Here is a 19,805-nt window from a genome sequence, read left to right as displayed (position 1 = left end):
CAGGAATAGGAGAAAATTACATAATGATTTAGAAAAAAATAGTTCTCAGGTTTCAGTAGGGTCAGGCTGGTAAATTGTGACTTTGTTTTGCCCTGCAAGTCAGCGTATTATTATTCCTGGGGATGGGGCTGTGTGCTTGTGCATGCTTCTTCGTGTCTGTGTGCTTCCATTGGTCACCCAGAGCTGATGTTCTTGTTTTGTGGATAGTTGTATTTCTGCAATCAGTTTACCACCTATTTATTTAAACTAGGTATAAGAAGTGACAGAAACAATGTGTGTGCATGTCTATGTATCACTTGAGTGGATGTCTTTATTATCATACTGATAAATCTGTATGTGTTGATGCTGTAGATACATACATTGAGTACTGACATTGCTTTCTGTGTCTGCACCTTTATCCTTTCTGTATTGTGCTACCCCAGCCCAGATGTTTGGGCATGCATAACATCAGCATTTGTGTTTAATATCCCTGAAATGCACAGCAACATATGAGCAGTGCAGGATTGAGGAGAGTAAATATGCATAAAATTGGAATCTCCTTTGGTTATTTTACTTTGTTAGTTATGCATGCTTGGCGTGTAGAAGAGAGAGAAATGTATTTGACAGACCTGAGAGTTATTTGTGTTTGTCTACAGAAATTTACATTCTGTGTTTGAAATCGTCCTAGCTCCCGTGTATTTGTTTGGTTGTTAAAATCTTTTGTGTTATTTTAAATTCAGTGCTTGTAGTTTATCTATAATCCTTGGCAGGTACATTAGCTCAGTGGTATACAATTTTTAACCCAAATGACGTTTTGGAACAATGTCAACTAAAAAATGTTTTCTTTTTTTCTTTCCTTCTTTCTTCTTTAGATTCTTTATCTTTGTTCAGGAGCCTAAGGTTGCTTGCTGATCACAAGAAGATGTTTCTGTGGCTCTTTCTGGTTCTGTCATCTCCAGTTTCTTCTACAACTGCAGATGCTGATATATCTGTGGAAATTTGCAATGTTTGCTCCTGTGTGTCAGTTGAGAATGTACTCTATGTCAACTGCGAGAAGGTTGCAGTCTACAGACCAAATCAGCTTAAACCACCATGGTCTAATTTTTACCACCTCAACTTTCAAAACAACCTGCTAATTGTTCTATATCCAAATTCCTTTCCTAATTTTACACATGCAGTGTCCTTGCAACTGGGTAATAATAAGTTGCAGAACATTGAGGGAGGGGCCTTTATGGGTCTTAGTTCATTAAAACAGTTGCACTTAAACAACAACGAATTAAAGATTCTCCGGGCTGACACTTTCCTTGGCATAGAGAACTTGGAGTATCTCCAAGCTGACTACAATTTAATCAAGTTTATTGAACGGGGAGCCTTCAATAAGCTTCACAAGCTGAAAGTCCTGATACTTAATGACAATCTGATTTCATTCCTTCCCGATAATATTTTTCGATTTGCTTCTCTAACCCATCTGGATATACGGGGGAATCGAATACAGAAACTTCCATACATTGGAGTTCTGGAACACATCGGGCGAATTGTTGAATTGCAGCTGGAAGACAACCCATGGAATTGTACTTGTGATTTGTTGCCTTTGAAGGCGTGGCTGGAGAACATGCCCTATAACATCTACATTGGAGAAGCGATCTGTGAGACACCCAGTGACTTGTATGGAAGGCTGCTGAAAGAAACCAATAAGCAGGAGCTGTGCTCCATGGGGACAGGGAGTGATTTTGACGTGCGCATCCTGCCTCCCTCGCAGCTGGAGCCCGGTTACAGCACACCAAACGGCCACACCACCCAAACATCAGTGCACAGATTAGTCACAAAGCCGCCAAAGACTACAAATCCTTCGAAGATCTCGGGGATAGTAGCAGGCAAAGCGTTCTCTAATCGCAATCTCAGTCAAATCGTATCCTACCAGACCAGGGTGCCTCCTTTGACTCCTTGCCCGGTCCCTTGTGTTTGCAAAACTCATCCTTCAGACTTGGGATTAAGTGTAAATTGCCAAGAAAGAAATATAGAATCCATGGCTGAACTCGTACCAAAACCTTTAAATGCCAAAAAACTGCATGTAAACGGCAATTATATTAAGGATGTGGATACTACAGATTTCGCTGAATTTGAGGGGCTGGATTTGCTACATTTAGGCAGCAATCGGATTTCGGTGATCAGAGGAGACGTTTTCCGCAACCTTACAAATTTACGGAGATTGTATCTCAACGGCAATCAGATAGAGCGCCTGAGCCCAGAAATGTTTGCTGGCCTCCACAACCTGCAGTATCTGTATTTGGAATACAATGTTATCAAAGAGATCCTAGCAGGCACCTTTGACTTAATGCCCAATTTGCAGTTGCTCTACCTGAACAACAATCTTCTCCGAAGCTTACCAGCGTACATTTTTGCTGGTGCACCACTTGCTAGACTGAATCTGAGGAACAATCACTTCATGTATTTGCCTGTAAGTGGTGTTCTTGATCAGCTAAAATCTCTTACACAAATAGATTTGGAAGGTAACCCGTGGGACTGCACTTGTGATTTAGTTGCTTTAAAACTGTGGCTTGAAAAGCTAAATGAAGGTATTGTGGTGAAGGAGTTGAAATGTGAAACACCTGTACAGTTTGCTAACATAGAACTTAAGTCTCTGAAAAATGAGATCCTCTGCCCTAAACTTTTAAACAAGCCATCTGCTCTGTTCACTAGCCCTATGCCTGCTGTTACTTTTACAACACCACCGGGACCGGTTCGGAGTCCTCCTGGTGGCCCAGTTCCATTGTCCATCCTAATCTTAAGCATATTAGTTGTGCTGATTTTAACAGTGTTTGTTGCTTTTTGTCTTCTTGTTTTTGTGCTTCGGCGCAACAAAAAACCGACTGTAAAGCATGAAGGGATTGGAAATCAAGAGTGCAGTTCTATGCAGCTGCAGCTGAGAAAGCACGACCACAAGTCAAACAAAAAGGATGGACTGGGTGCAGAGGCCTTCATTCCTCAAACGATTGAGCAGATGAGCAAAAGTCATACCTGTGGCTTAAAAGAGTCTGAAACGGGCTTCACGTTTTCTGACCCGCCAGGGCAAAAAGTCATTCTGAGAAATATGAATGACAAGGAGAAAGATTTGTTGCATGTGGATACCAGAAAAAGACTTAGCACAATTGATGAACTGGATGAGTTATTCCCTGGGAGGGATTCCAATGTATTTATTCAAAATTTTCTGGAAAGTAAAAAAGAATACAACAGCATAGGGGTCAGTGGCTTTGAAATACGTTACCCAGAGAAACTCCAAGACAAAAAAAACAAGAAATCGCTAATAGGTGGTAATCATAGTAAAATTGTAGTAGAACAAAGAAAAAGTGAATATTTTGAACTAAAAGCTAAACTTCAAGGTTCACCTGACTACCTACAAGTCCTTGAAGAACAAACAGCTTTGAATAAAATATAGGTCATACAATCTTATTGCCTACAGAGGACATTTATTTAATGATGAAAGTGCCTTTTGTTGACTTTTAACTTCCAAATACTATATTCTATTGGTAGGCATAGAGGCAGGTGTATCCAGGGGTGTCTGATTAACTGTAGCTGTGTATGATTTGTCGAGTAGAGGAGAATTTCCTTAATAGGTTTTACTACATAAAGCTCATGCCCAGTGGAATCCTGTAGGGATACTGCAAACTCTATTGCCAAAGGGATGCTTTATACACGTTACACTGAATTTAACCTCAAGAGGCATATATGTTTTGTATCTTAAATGCAAACCATCGTCTCCTTGTGATTTGTTAGAACAAACACAAGAAACCTGGTACTGATATTTGTACCTCAGCTGGGTCCTTCATCCTGCACGTGGATTTAAGTTGGTGGAACTGGAGTAATCCTTTGATTTGTGGTGTTGTAATGGCACTGTTTAAAGCTTATCTGGAAAGTAACAAGCATGCAAAGAGAGAACATTCAATAGTATGTGTAAATTGGTTACATTTATGGGCTGCATCTTGAAACCACTGGAATTATAATGTTAAATTGTGCAAATATTTGTTTAAAATATACCATGCATTACATACCTATGGAATAAATTTGACCACTTGAAGCATACATGTCTATACAGAAAATTAAAGAAAAAAAAAAGAAAGAAAATAGTTTAACCTGACTTCTGCAGTATTTGTGACATCTGAAGAAAATATTTGATGTTTATGCAGAATCTGTTCTAAGACTCATCTCCAATTAAAACTAGAGTTCCTTCTCAGTTATGTGAAACTCTTGCAACCCAACAGGTTGTCCAAAAATGTCAAAGTGCTTACTGTGTGAGCGTAGCAGAAATTATTTTTGTAATATAATTCATATTTATGAAATACTTTGTATACTAAATAGGAAAGAATATGTACTCCTTAATATGTATTTAATATGCCTGACTTGTTTTCCTGATCACACTGCATTAATCATTCAGTATAAATAAAACCAGAACAATATACCAAACAGCAACCGGGGATGTAATGTATAGCGTTATCCAGAATTAAGTGATCAGATATAATAATAATAATAAAAAAAAAGTTCTGTACTATTCTTGTGAGATTAGCATATTATCTTATTTCAGATTTGTTACCAATGGTGCATTTGAAAATAGATTCATTAGTTTTTTTAGTATTGTGTCTCAGGCAATTATTTGCCACCAGTTTTCTTGATTTTCAGGTCTCTGCAGCTTAACCTAAATAGTTTTCACTACAAGTATTTACAGGAATTCATGCTAAGGGTAATATTTTAATTGGATATGCAGAAGTTTTCTGTTCTTATTATCTCTTTGGCAGCTGTTAGTCAGCAAAACCTGATCAGAACAGTGAACAATATGGCAAATCATGTCTATTTAAAACCACAGTGTAAAATGAATATAGTGGTCTCAGTTCAGAGTATTGTGTAGCTCATATCTAGAGAGTAAAAACTTGCCTTTGTGAAAGCTGAATCTGAATAGCTAGGAAAAAAAAAAAGTAGGAGAATGGAAAATCCCCACTGTCTCTCGCTGATAGATGGTACCTTGACATGAGAATGGAGATATATTGGTAAAGCATCCCATAAAAAAATCTATGCGATGAGATTAACATAAGTTCTTTGTTTTCATGAGCTTTGAATAAGACCCTCTTCCCTCCTTTGCTTCCAGAACCTTTACCCTTCCCTACCTTTTATAATCAATAATCAGTTAAGAGAGTAGGATATAAACGTGAGTGTTTTTCACGAATTTGAAACTAGCAAAAATTAGAGCAAGACCCAATAATAATACTGTGGAGAAGGCTGTGTCAGCTATTTCCAATATAAACCTCTAATTTCAGGGCTTTATTACAGTGATTTGAAATTTTTGTTCTGGAATGATACTTGGCAACCAGTCTGCAGTATATTTTTAACAAAATATACCAAAAAAAAGAAAGCACTGCTTCTTTATTTAAGAGAAAGCAAACAAAACACTTCTCTACTTTTAGTGATGTGTTTATGCTCTTGTGGCTTAGAAAGAGGGTCGTTTTATTATTTTTCTCCATACTTCAAAGTATATACATGATTTCAGATAATAAAATTATAACAGATAAATTAATGGCTGAGTTTCTTTCAAAAAGCTGTGGCTATCTGTGCAGAATAATTAATGTAATTCAGAATGTCATAGGGATTTTCAGGACATGGATACTATATACATACGCATTTCTAGCATGAAAAGCTCCTGGTTGACCAATGATGCAATACATGGCCAAGGCTGGAAAACGAACATATGAGTTTGTTGTCTGTGGGTTAAGGAGTGTTAATGATGCACTGACATGGTAGACTCTGATGGCTCCATCAGCAGGCTGAGGATGAGGGGTCACTGTGCCTGCTCCACTCAGTGCTGCGTGGTTTTGAGGATGTGTCCAAGTTCACTGGGATTTGCCAAAGCAGGAGACTTCTGACACGCTCAGTGCATTGTCAGACTGTCATGTCCCTCTCCCTGCCTGAGAGAGACAGTGTTAAAAATACTAAAAGTAGCAAATAAGCCAATACTTTTAAGTGATGATAAAACTGACTTGCTTATGACTCATGTTGCCCTGAGTTAAAAGAACAATTATAAATGATCATACCTTCCTCAGCTAAAAAATTGAGGGGGTTTGATTTTGTTTTGGGGGGAAGGGTGTTGTTTTTTGGTTTTTATTTTCTTGTTTTTGATTTTTGTTTTGATTTTTTTTGTTATGGTGTCTTCTATTTGCTGATCAAAAGAAGAAGAGGAACTGATCTGTTGTGCTGTACCATTACAGTGGGTCAGAGTTTCCTGACCACTGAGGTCCCAATCCAGTAAAAGTGTTTAAGCTCAAACTGAATCCTGTGCAGAGGTACTATTCATGAGCTAGTAATTAAATACCTACCCAAGAATGGGGCTTAGATAGAGTTTTGTCATTGACTTCAAAACAAGCCAGCTCAGAAACATTGTATATAATACATAGAGCCCAGAGACTCTTTTGGGGTTATGTAGGTTCACCAGCATCACTAAAGGTTGCACAATCCGGACCTTCCTGTAGAAATTGTTCCTAAGTGTTTGACAATATATGGTGCAATATGTAGGCATAATAGTGTGAGTGAAGAATGCAGAAGCTGGCAAAACACTATATTTCTGTGAAATTGTTTCCTTTGAATGGCAACCTTAATGTCAGTTTATTTTCTCCATGTTTTTGAAGCAGTGTATGTGTCTGCACAGCAGTTTTAGTGTAATGTCCATTCAAATCTCTGGTCAATCTTTCTGAGAAGGTGACTCTTCGGATGTGGCTTGACAGGTCTGTCTGTTCATTATGTTGGTTTGAGTGGCCATGCTTGTAAAATGGCTGTTAAGACCCATAGACATAAACTAAACCAGTGAAGGTGTTAACATAATCTGTCGTCTCCACTGTATTATAAGGAAGTTTCCGTTTTTAAATAAAATCAATAAAGTGTAATTGTTTCCTTGAAAAAAAAAAGAAAAAAATTGTGCAATTTTATCAAAAAGCAAATACCACGGTGCAAGAACACAAGACCAGATGATTTATGTTTTGCATTTAGTGTTCAAGATTGATAATAATGCAGCAGTCTAGTATAAAAATCTTTTTTAAATGCTTTTTTTTTTTTTTAAAGCCATAAATTATAAAGGCATGGCCTTGTGAATAATGTTAACAAATGTTTCAGAATCAAGAAAAACATCCAGAACTTGATGGTGGTATAATATCTATAATATCTTTTGCATGATTTGTATGTTGATATTGTATGAAATGAGCACAGTGAGACTTTTTTTTTTTGGTTGCATCCAAAGAGTTAGGAAGGAAATATAACAAGAATGTATTTATAATCACTCTATTTTGAAATAAAGTAAAGAAAACAAAATGTATTGGCTTTACCCTGTTTCGATCATTACTATTATAGTTTAAGACAGTTACTTATGACATCCAGCCCAATGTAAAACACAGAAAGCTATTGTTTATTAATTTTGTTTGCCTTCATCAACATCAAAATACTAGCCAGTGTTGACTTCAAAATTTGTATGAAATATTAATAAAATTGTTTGGTACTATTGTATTTCTGAAACTAGACTTTGTTAAGTGCCTGTAATATTCTCTTTTGGATCATTTGTATCTGAATGACAGAGAATCTATAAAGCAGTTAAACAGTAATGTTTTATAATCACTTCAACAATTTGTTATCATATTTTATGAAAGTTTTTCCCATCTTCTGTTGTCCAACAAAATCTTCCTTTCCTCTGTTATGCAAATAATCCCTCCAAAGTCAGTGAAATTTTTTGCATTAATTACACAAGCAGAATTTAGTTTTAGTTGGATTCTGAGTTCTTCAACACAGAAGTGCTTAGAGGATCACTTACATAATGCTGGGGGTATTTGTTTTGATTCTGCTCCTTTCTTATCTATCATTTTCAATAACACAGTTTCTCAGAGGAAAGAAAAGTTAGTTTGTCCTTAGCAAAAACAAAAATGTCAATCCATCTACTATTTCATAGTATATATAGTTTTATAACTGAACGTTGAAAAGATGTCTTTAGATAGTTTAACTTCCAAATTTATATTTTGTAGTAAAAATGGTTTACAAAGCCTCATAAAAATCTCCATGGCAAGGGAGAAGAGAAGGAACAGAACTATATTATGTCTAGATCAAACATTCCCTGTTGTGTAGGATTTAACATGCATTAGAATAGCAGTGAATGAGAATCAGAATGTGATATGGACTAGAAAATTGGGACTTGATATGGATTTTTTTTCGCTTCCAGCTGAAGTGTAACGTTAGGAGCAAACCCACAGCATTAGCTGAAAAAGGCCTACATATATATTCCACATAATTTCTTTCTAAAGAAAAACTTGAGAACCAAGAATTAAGTATTCATGTTTTGCTAATGTGTGCGCTGCTTTCCTGAATGGAGAGGAATTTGACAGTTTTCTTTTAATACGTTTTGTCATTATTGAGTCTTTATTTCCAATTTCAGTTTACTCATCCTTATGCATTCTGATTGATGCTCTGTTGGAAAGTAAAAATAGGAATGTTAGTGCTCAGGGACAAACTCTTCTCAGAAATTCACCAGTGTAAATCCAGACTGACTGAGCAGACTTAGGAATCAAATCAGCCTTTTCCTAGTAAACAAAAAAAAAAGCAGAAAATATTAGATTACAAGCTACCTCTCCATCATTGAAATAAAAATAAATAATTTTTTCTTTGAAATGTAGTATAATCTCTCTTTATGCTCTATTGATTTGTGTTGTGAAGCTGTTACTATTTTCAAATTACTATAGGGAAAATACAGACTAAGTGCAGTCCTGGGTCAGTTTGATATGAGTGGAACTCTACAATGATTCAAGAACTGTGGGCATCCTGAAGATGTACTATGGGTACAAAACTATTTCAATTTGCTGGTTTAATGCACTGACTTGGGACAGATCTCACATAAAATACAAATGCTTTCTTAACAATACAATTTTCCTCTATAATGGAACAAGGTTACCCTGCTCTTCTTTCTCATTAAGTAGGGAGTTTATTGCAAATATATTTGGTTTACTGTTAATTTTATTTGTGTTCACTCGTAATACTTGAGATAATTCATTTGTTGTCTGAAAACAGTACACTTTGAGCAGTCTGTTATTTTTAAAATACCAGTCACTGGTAACAGACTGATACTGCATTATATTGACTTTTCATTCCCTTGTTGGGAATTTTTATGGCCATTTAACACTAAATAATTCCTTAAAAGCACAAATAAAGATTAGATAAGAAAAAAAGACCTAGTTGCTACTAAATCTGAATTTTTTAATATATGTGTATGTGAAGGCTTAACATTCTGTAAAACAACTGTGATGGGTTACAAGTGTTACATCATTGTCTCTTTGGTCTTTGTTTAACCAGAAAACAGAAGGTGATCTCTATATGGTAATTTTGTAAACATACAGTAACAAAGAATATTCCTCAGTTTCCCCCATCCACCAGTGTTTAATTTCTTGGTTTAATTCAGTGTAATTTCCTGGAAATGTGTGTGCTGTGACCTTCCAGGGCATCCTTCCACTTCATGCTCTCACTTCACCTTCAGCGAGCCAGACCTTTCCTGCTGGATGTTTGTCTAGACTTCAGTTAGTAGCAGTTTCCAAGGAGGCAGAGGAGGAGGATTTGTCGATTCCTAAAACCCAGCTAAAAAAGGCAAACTGTCAGAGACTGTCCTGGATGATTCCTGAGTCATGTCAGACGGTGCAGGATCCAAAACAGAGAAGTGTAGGAAATGGTTTAAGCTTCTGTTGTGAAGATTCATGCTGGGCTTTTGAAGCTGGACAATCATGGCTTTCCATGACTGTAAGTTGGACAGGGCACCATAAATGTGATTCAGTCCATTGAATCCTGACAGACTGCGGGCTAAATCCTGCAGACACCTGCACCCACTTAACCCAAGCTAGGTTTTGGTGTCACAACTCAACTCAAAAGTCTTGGGCAAATTATTTAGGTTAAAGCACATGTGATGCATATTTCTTAATGAGGCTGAGATGTGGATACACTTGGGTGCATATTGGGTGCTGTTTGGCTGTGGAGGTCAGTCTGTACCTAATGTTTGCTGAGGAATTGCTTTGGTGGAGACTCTCTTCATGTGCTACATTAGTGCTCCCATCTGAATATGAGACATCGTATGGTAAGTACATCTCAATGAGCAGAGTCACAAAGGGCAGCGTATTTTGACAGATTTTGAGCTCTTCACTGCAAGAAACTGCAGGAAATGATGTACCATACAGCAGATTTTCTTGCTCCCTGGCAGGGTTTCATAGACTCTCTGAGTCCTTCTCAGCAGGGTATTCTTCTTGTCTATACACTGCAAATAAGACTCCAGGTCACCACTCTCGTGTATGTGCAGTCTGTGTTTGCTTATACCCAAAAATAATTTTGTGGATATGTGTAGGAAAAGGGTAGGAGAATAATTTTTTTTTTCATTTATAAAGCAAAGTGGGCTGAATTTGATTTTTTCTAGATTGAAAAAGAGAAATACAGATAAAAAATGGTCACAATGTTGGTTAATATCTGTATTTAGAAAGTATTTTACTAAGAGAGAGAGAAATAAAGGAGTTGGTTTTATATTTTTAGCATGCAGCTTTTCAACTTCTTCCATTCTTGGGTTAGAATATGCCCCTGGGTGCCAAAGGACTTACATGTGCAGCTCAGGGCACAATTTAGTTGCAAAGATTCATCCTGAATGTCTTGCTGCCTTTTGTGTGGTAGAAATTAAATGGAAGATTCTGAATGTTCCCTGTCTGTTTGCTTTCATGGAAGTTAGATCAGTAGGCATTCTCGAAGCTCCTGTTGTGTCTGCAATTTGGTGAAGTTGGAAACAAGAGTACAAATGTTGTACAAGGGGTGATTTCTTTGGATGGGGTTAGCACTTTGAAATAATTGGGGTTCATATAGTTTCCTTCTTAAATGTTGCCATTGGTTGCACTGTTTTATACTTATGAAGATCTTTGTTTTGGGATCAGTTCAGTAAATCAGTGGTTTTACAAATGTGATCAGGAGATTGGGTCCAAAAAACTTTGCTTTTAATTCTCATGGTTTTCCAAGTTGTAAATAAAGAGCAACAATGTCATGAATAACCAAGATTTAAGATTTCTTTTTGTTCAGTGAAAGTGACTTTTGCCTTAACTAAGCGAAATATTCAGGAAGTACTTTGGGAGAATTGGGTTTCTGCCAGCAAACAAGGCCCATATTTTGTAATCCTTTCTCAAGAACATAAGCTATGGAAGCTGTAAGAGGTTTTATCTTTTAAGTAGCTTCCCCTATAATTTGGAGGTTCTGTTCAGCTGTTGGAGCTATGCCATAAGCAAGATTTTATGATTTTGCTGCAATAGTCACATAGACAGTAACTAGACAAGTAATGGTCAACAAAATGAGTGTGACACATTCTCTCTGTGTAGCTTTGTCAAGTAATTTATACCACTTCAGCATATGACAGCCAAGATAGTAAGGATTATAAATTGTAAAGTGTGTTGGTGAGGATTCCTTTACATTTGTAATGTGCCTTCAAAATGAAAGCAGTATGCAAATGATGAGTATTATCAGCATACAATCCATTTCAAACGGGGAATACCATTGTACTGTACACAGTGCTCTATTGTTCAGGTTCAGAAATATCACTTAAAGTGGATAAGCTGTGTTTTCCTTTCTGTAGACTGTTAAATAGAGCTGTTTACTCTATACAGAGTAATACAGCTCTGAGCCATGTGCAAGAAAATACTTAAGCCCAAAAATGACAAGCAAAGAGAACATGCAAAAAGAACATCTGCATTATAATAATAAAATCACTCATATTTTCCAATAACATTGGCACTTCTGGCTGTTTTTGCTCCGCTGACAAGTTGTGGGACTGAGGTGTAGAACTGGAGTCAGTTCCTATTTCCTTTCTCCACACAAGTGTTCCCTTTGACATTATACATGTGTGAGGTCGGTTTGCCTGCTGTCTCTGGCATGTGAGGTTGAAGCAGCAACGTGTGTTCATACCTACTGTGCAGGCATTTGCCATGGGCATCATGACAAAGATGTCCCCAGAGACAACAGAAGCATGGCAGTGACCTTTGCTGAAGTGTCTTCTCCTATACCATCTGTGGCTTGGGCCAAGCAACAGGGTTGTAGCAGGGCTCGGTAACATCCTTGTTTTGACATTGCAGGGAAGCAAAGTAACAGGAGCAGAACAGCACAGTAGCTCTGTAATCAGGAATGCAGGACTCTCCTTGACTGTCTGATGCTTCAGTATATGGGCTGGTCTACTGTGCAACAGGAAAAGCAATGTTCGCTTCTGGCTCCAGTCTAAACTCTAAAGTTTGGGACCAGGCTGGAAGAACTTGTTTGGCCAAATGTCATGTCCTCCACAGTGCAACTAGACCAGGTTCTCTGCCAGATTTGTGGAGATACATGTCTTTTCCCTGTCTGTAAATAATGTACAGTCAAACTAGCATTAACAACTTTTAATGGTTCTGTAATGTACTAAGCATAATGCATGTGCACATGCAAAATTGTTATTTCCCTGAGGTATTAGTGAGTGTCTCTGGCAGTAGATGAGAACAACCATTTTTTACCTCAAAGCCTATTTTGGTGGCCAGACTCAGATCGTTTTGCCTAATGATTATACATGCTTCTGATATAATAATTTATTTATTTTCTGAATCACAACACTCTGCTTCTTATGAACAAAGAGAGAAGGCTTTCACTTTTTTTTTTTTTTACTCATCCTTCTCTGCAGTTGAAATTATTTTAATCCATTTCCAACTCATAAAGAACAAAGAAAAATCCTCTACTGGAAAACTCCACTTTATGGAACACACTGAAGATGGCACTGTAGTAACAACTTCACACTGTGAATGATAAGATATGCTTGTGTTTGTTGCTGGTAAATTGTGATTTTTTTATTTATTTAGCTCAGCTAACATAAAGCCAAAGGTCAGTTTAATGCAGTACCACCCAACACTGCTACTGTAATTAAAGGTGAAGAAGGGTTTCTTTTACTTGAACTTATCACAAGGAGACTCCAACTCAACCCAAAGCTATGTGGAATAGTTTATAGGTGATCTTCATAATGAGATGGCTTTTGTTAAAAACACAAGGAAGAAAACAAAGAAAATCCTTTCTGTAAAGGATATCAGTTTTCCATGTCTGTAACCTTTCCAGGCCGTGTTAAGGCACATTAACACCACAGCAGGTCTCTAAAGACCTAATGAACCTTGAGGCAAGGCTTTGTGGTATTTGTTGCATGACACAAACCTTTCAAAAATTCAGTTTTCTGTAGAGTTGGAAGGCTTTTATACATCTGAAACAGGAGCTTGAAGTTAAAAAAACAAACAAACCAACCAACCAACCACACACAAAGAACACCAGTGACAGGTAAGAGTCACATTTAGGTAAATGATAATTTGTAATAAGAATAAAGAAAAACAAATTTAAACTGACAGTTATATAGGTCTGAAATGATGCTTTTATCCATTTCTTGACCCACACCTTTTAAGCCCTTCACTCATAGCAGCCAGGAGTTTTGGGTTGTTTTGAAGTTGGGTGAGTAATTGGGCCCCCATGCAGCAGTTACCTCTCACAGCTACTTCCATCATACATACCTAAGCTATTTTAAAGGGGATTAGAAATGGAAACCTTACATTCTTTTTAGGGTTTGTCTTGCTCTTGAGAAGTCAGTGGAAGAATTTGTGTGAACTGCCACCATGGGGCTTTTTTTCAGGCGTTGAGAAAAACTTGCAGGATTTAAAACCCCACTGATTTCCATGAGAGACAGCAGCTGTCCCAGATGACCTAATACTCTTTGTCAGCAAGCTGATTTTGGGGGAGAACTGGCTTTTTCAAAACGCTCAGAATATATATTTGTATAACAGGCTGCAGGGAGAGAAGTGCTTAGGCTGTTTGAGAAGGGCTGGGCTTTTCTCTCTGTGAGGGGTGATGCAAAGCCAGCCAGGTATTGCACTGCTTTAGAAAAAGCTGTGCAAAAAGCCCAGGTGTCCAGTTAAAAGGCGTGACCCCATGGCCTCTGGGCATCCCTTTCTCTGGGCTGCTCCATCCAGCTCCTTCTCCCAGCAGGGATTTTTTTTCCTCAGCTCCAGGATGGTGGGTGGGAGGGAAGGAGCTCTTCCCTTGGCTTGGCACTGCTCCATTGGCCGATTAATGAGCGGTGTTAACTTCTGCAGGCTGGCTTCACCCGTGCTCCTCGGAGGGGAGGGTGGCACCACAGGGGCACGGGGAGAGGTGCTACATGAGAGGCTTCAGCAGAGACACGAACACACAGACACAGAAATGCTTGTTTTGGAAATTGGATCTGGCTGCATTGCACACTGGTGTTAGAGAGTGGAAGCCACTGTGGCGAACATCCCTGGGCTCTGGCCAAAATCTGAGCTGCTAAACCTCAGCTGCTCTGCAGCATCACTGTAGGTGCTGGGACTTGGTAGCAAATAATTTTGGGGCCTGGGCTTGGGATCTGCCCCCCCCATCCCAGAACAGGCATTTCAGAAGTCCTTTGTGTGCAGCTTTTCAAAGATATGGGAGTTAAATAAGTAAATATGTTTAGGGCTTTGATCTTGGAATAAATCCAGTAGGAGCTCTTTAATTACCCCAGCAGGATGGTCTGCTTTTTACACAGCACTTCCTGAGCAGCCTCCTCAGCCTCCCCTCCACTGCCAGCTCAAAACTTCTTACAAAACTTCTGCAGTTCCCTTGCCAGAGGAGGATGATGTTTTCCTATGGTATGAATGAAAGCAGGGGTTAACAATTTCTATTTGTATCACCACAACCTCCAACAACAGTAAAACTGAATGTGGGTGGTGGAGACACAGATAAGCCCAGAAGCCCATGGTAAGGTAAGGGGATATTTGAAAGATGCTGAAGGAGGAACTTAAATAACTTGGGTTTGGAGGCCTAGAGCTGGAACTTTTGCTTAGAGGTGACTTTGGGGCCATGGGATTGCTTAGAGGCTTGTGAAGCAGTTAGCAAGCAAATTAGGTGGGAATGGGCTGAGCTGCTACAAAAATAAGCACTCTAACTTATATACTCATGTAAACATTTGGAGACATCTGTGATGCATTGGCCATTAATATTTAATTTATCACTTATTAAATATTTCATTTTGTGTAGTTCTTTACTAGAAAGGTGATGGATTGTGTTTTCCACAAGGACCTCTATATAAAGATCTGGCAGATTTCTCAGTCTTTTGAAAAATAATTGTATTTATAACCAGTTTGCAGGAGGTAAAATACATTATGAAGAGATTAGTCATGTGCAAACTTGTTGTCTCATTTTAGTATAAAAAGGCAGGAGTAAACACCTGCAGGCAGTGTTTGTATTGCAAAGGGAGAGTTGTTATGAACCTGTAGAGAAACTGTCACGTGGATCTTCATTACCCCCATCATCACACAAAAGTTGAGCTGTTTGCTTCTACCTCCCATGGCTGAGGGAACAGAGCAGTGCTTGTCTGAGGAGCTGAGATATCAGCACTGGCCCTCGTGCAAAGGAGACAGAGAAGCTGTGCAGTGTACCTGTGCTTGTGTCCCCTGCACCGATGGGGGAATGGTCTCTGCCTCCTTGGGAATTAAGGCCTTCGCCTCTGTGCCTCCCTGGGGCTTGTGCCACTCTAGCATCTGGAGGGTGAATCAGCCCAAGACACAAGCCACTAGAACTGATACACTGTCAAAAAGCAGTGTTATTCAATCTTCCCCCTTTTTTTTCCATGCAAACAACATGTGAAAGCTCCATGGCGCAGTCCCTCTCCTGTTTTGTGGTCACATGTGGCCACCATCTCCACTGTCCCATACCACAAATCTTGGCAAATGTTGAAAGCAGTCTCCTCTTCATTGCCAAGCCTCTGACTGTGCAGCAGACCATGAAGACCTCCTTCCTTTTCCAGCAGTTTTTGTTCTTAATCCAGTAAAGCATTTTCGTAGGTACTTAATAGAAAGCTTAAGGTTAAGCATTTATTTAAGCACTTTGCTAAACTGTGTTTTGCTGAATCCCTGCCAAATGAAAACAGATGGGCTAATTTACCCTGATGTTCTTCCCTGAGCCTTTAGGAGAGCTATAAGAGCAGCAATCTTGATGAAAGGTGTACTTCAAAGCAACCGAGGGGCAGAATGAAGTGGTTCCAGACCACAGGATGGTTCTGAGTTCCCTGGGAATCTGTGGGTTTGGAGATTGATCTTGCCTTCCTTATCCCTTCTCAACCAGGGGAGAGTGCCAACCTCTCTGCTGGAGTGTCACCCCAGCTAGTCATCTCTAGTATCATCTCAAAAACCTACAAGGAACAGAGCCAAGGAACAGCAGTCTTCCCCTATTTGGTATAAAATGGTGACCACTGTCTGTCACTCATGAACAATGTGATGAGTTTAAGGCTTTGCAATATGTCATATGCTTTTAAAAATGTTAAATAATGGCCTATACAACATATTAATGAAAAAAATATTAGCTTAGGAACACAGATTTGTGGAGATATGTTTTTAAAGTAAATGTTATGCACGAACCTGAAGATGCTGGTAATGCTGACAGTCTTGTTTAAATGCTGTAGTATAAAGTCTCAGAGAGGTATATGACTTAATGTAATATGATCCTAAGGAAAAAGGGGAAGAGAGCACGGAATTAAAAGCTTTAACATAATTCAAGAGTATGCTGAATCAATACTGCCTTGGCAGTATTATTATTCCAGTGTTTTATTTGAGGTCTTTTTTTTTCTGTGCATGGTTTCTCTTCTCTAACTGATGATACTCCTGCTGCCCACGGGCAGTCTAGCTTGTTACCAAAACGGGCCTGTTTATAATAGTTTTAATGCCAAATGAAAAAGTACGAGGAAGAAAGGAAGGGTGGAATTCGGGCTTTAAAATGTCTTTCTCATGAATAATTCATACTATTTATTCCACAAGATCAAATGCTGTTTTTAAAAAATAGTATGACAGGGAGTGCGCAAGAGATTTCGGAGGTTGAATATGGGCAACAAATCTTTTCTAGGAGAGGAAAAACAATAAAACCGTCTCCAAACCTCAAACAGAAAGTTTGCCTAAGAAATATCAAAGATCAGTGTTGTGGGACTGTAAAATGCAGACCCGAATCTATCATTTTATTTTTACAGCAACGTGTTGTCAAGCTCTTCTCTGATCCAAGACTAAACAGCAATTTGTGAAATGTGGTGGCAGAACACAGATCACCTTCATTTTTAGAACATAGCTTGGAATGAGCCACTGCATGTGTTAACCTCTGTAAAAACAGTGAATTTCAGCTTCCTTCACAACACTTTTTTTCTCTTTGGGTAATTAACTCTGCTATGTGAATGGTGAAGTTCCTTGGTTTAACACAGTGAGCAGCAGAGGGTATATATGGAATGATAGTCTCACCCTCCTCTCTTTATAGCCACTTAAAGGGCAGCAGTGGGCATCTTTCTAAATTTCAATGAATGTGTATTGGTGAAGGGAAGGGGTGCAACGAGGGGAAGAAAATTAAAACCCACCTTTTGTCAGTTTGCAACGTTTAGGCAATGTTGAGTTTGATTTCTCAGGAAAGCCTGGTCTGAAGTGTCTGGCAGAAGGCACAGAAGGTGTCCAGGACAGAGTTTGTTGCACAGGGTTCATCTGGATGTTTCAGTGGAAAGGAAGAAGAGCAACATCTGTGTTATATTTCCGAGCCAGGTGCTGGGGGCTCTGTCCTGTCCCCATGTGCTTTACAGATGCCAGTGCCTTAGCACTGACCTTTAAGCAGAGCCTGCCCTATTTGCTGGAAATGCTGTGAGCAAATTGCCATTCTACAGAGGGTGCGACCAAAAGGCAGGAACAGGAGACCATTTGTTTGGAAGACCAAGCTTTGCCAAATAAAAGTAAGATAAACATTCCTGCTCCTTGCTGACATCAGTAGTAAGTCTGCTTGTATTTTATGGCTTGCAGGACGCTGGGCAGCAGTGTCACCTCAGAGCCCACTGTCCCCTGGCAAGGAGCTGAGGATGTTCCTAGCCTTGCCTTCCCTGTGAGGCTGGAGAAGGTAGGCTTGGCATGGAGACCCTCTGGAGTCAGCAGAGCTCCACTGACCCAAGTAGCCCTAGGATGATCTTTACCAACAGGTCTGGACTCTGTGGTGTCACTGGTGTTCTTGGAAGTGCAATGTGGTGAAAGAACAAGTAACAGGCTTTTTCAGTTGATGCCATGGAAAGATGATGTGGAGTTGGAAAATATGCTTTGTAAAGCCTTCTTCTCTTCTGTTTTCTTGCTTATTCTGCATATAAATTGAGACCAACTGGGGTTGTAGCAAGTATCTAATTTATTTAGATATTCAGATTTGTAATTTAATGACATCTCCTTGTCAACCAGGGTAGACTCTGGTTCAGACCCATGGTAGTTGCTGCTGCAGCAACTCTAAGTGGCATAGAAACTATCAAACAAGCAGGATGTAACTCAAGAGCTCTTTACATCTATGTAACCACAGATACCTAAGGGGTGCATAAGACCAGTGTTTACAAAGTTAAATGCATTGTTTCCCGAAATGGGAAGCACAGATTGTGAGTTCTCCCTGGGACATATGTGCAGGAGGGAAGAAGTAAAAATAACTTCCACTTTTTTGAAATAGTGTTCTATAGTAAGTTCTGCCTTCAGTTGTTGTGACTATAGTAGAGGTGGATGGCTGTGGGTTTGTGGCTTTGATGGCCATGGTAGACTTTGATGGCTGAATTTCATATTTAAAGTCAGGTGCAGAGAGGGCAACAAATTGCTGTCATAGAAGCTTGTTTTCATAGAGGATATTGGATCAGTTAATTGGTTAAAAAAATTGTAATATTGGCACTAAATGTCCCTGGGTTCTTTATTTTCCCACAAAAATACAGTTTTTAAAGCAAAAGTTAATGCATACATAGCAAGCTTTTTATCTTTTATTTGTTTTGTATCTCATTATTCCTGTTATATTTTAACATAATTCCCTACATAACGCAGTTTTCTAAGGGTATCTTTCATTTACCACTAGTTTGTTGAGAACTTTTTCTTCTCCTCAGACAAAATGAGGGGTTCTAAGACTCTGTTGGCATCTGTTTCTTTCTGTACTACTTCAGAGTTCACATAATCTGCCTCAATTTCTACTTCCTAGGTTATTGTCTTAATCATTCATTCATTCATTCACTTGTTCATTTTAGCCATTCAATGTCAAGATAAGTTTAGAAAGGATGCCCAGCTAAGACTATAAAATGTCTCTGCAATAAGTAAAGATGTAAAAATAAAACAACAACAACCAACAACAACAAAAACACCCAAAACAAACAAACAAAACCCCCCAGATCTCTCAGGAAAAAAAGTCACACAAGGCAATTTCCATTTTCTTGACGCTTTCCCAAAGTGTTATCAGTATCATCATGACCCGTTGGCTTTTTTCTAGAGCTGGAAAATGATCCTGTGGGGACAGGAAAGAAATAAAAAATATATTTTTCAGAAAAAAATGTTCTTCAAACTACACTAAACATTAAAGTGCTTTGCTTTGCAATAAGCTTAAAATAATTTCTAAGTGTTTATTGCTAAACCACTGGGAAAAATCTCATTTTTTGTTAGTGAAAACCAAGTAATCTGTTTCAGGTTGATATGTATGTAAAAGCCTGTAGGGAAACTTTTTATGAAATTGAAGATTGTCTGCATTTTTCCAGAGCTGGAAGAAAAAACAAACAACAAAAACCAGTCCTTAAATTCTAATACTTTAATATGTTACTGACTTCAGAAAGCATAGATGACAGTTTCTTCATGTTACCTACCAAATCCCTGTGGGTAAGGTCAGCAGAGGCATAAATGGTGGATGCTCTAATATTGAGGACTTGAGGGCTGCCTCTGCTTTCATAGTACATTCCT

General features: G+C 38.7%; 1 protein-coding gene across 8 annotated transcripts in view; it reads left to right on the top strand.

Moving 5' to 3' along the window:
• SLITRK4 (SLIT and NTRK like family member 4) overlaps positions 1 to 19,411 on the top strand; it is a 138,075-nt gene extending 118,664 nt beyond the window's left edge. For 7 of the 8 annotated variants that reach the window (XM_027690583.1, XM_027690580.1, XM_027690581.1 and 4 more), the window contains one exon: positions 852 to 7,507. In XM_027690583.1, coding sequence (XP_027546384.1) covers positions 902 to 3,415 — 2,514 coding nt within the window. In that variant the 5' untranslated portion in view covers positions 852 to 901 and the 3' untranslated portion in view covers positions 3,416 to 7,507. Of the gene's footprint in view, positions 1 to 851; positions 7,508 to 19,398 lie in introns of those variants that run through there. The other variant, XR_003535425.1, reaches the window with a different exon arrangement.
• Positions 19,412 to 19,805: the final 394 nt, after the last annotated feature.

This window comes from Neopelma chrysocephalum, unplaced genomic scaffold, assembly GCF_003984885.1.
Source record: "Neopelma chrysocephalum unplaced genomic scaffold, ASM398488v2 Primary Assembly neopelma1_81, whole genome shotgun sequence".
In the NCBI taxonomy this organism is placed as follows: domain Eukaryota; kingdom Metazoa; phylum Chordata; class Aves; order Passeriformes; family Pipridae; genus Neopelma; species Neopelma chrysocephalum.
Note: the sequence above shows the minus strand (reverse complement) of the source record. Positions and strands in the feature narration are given on the sequence as shown.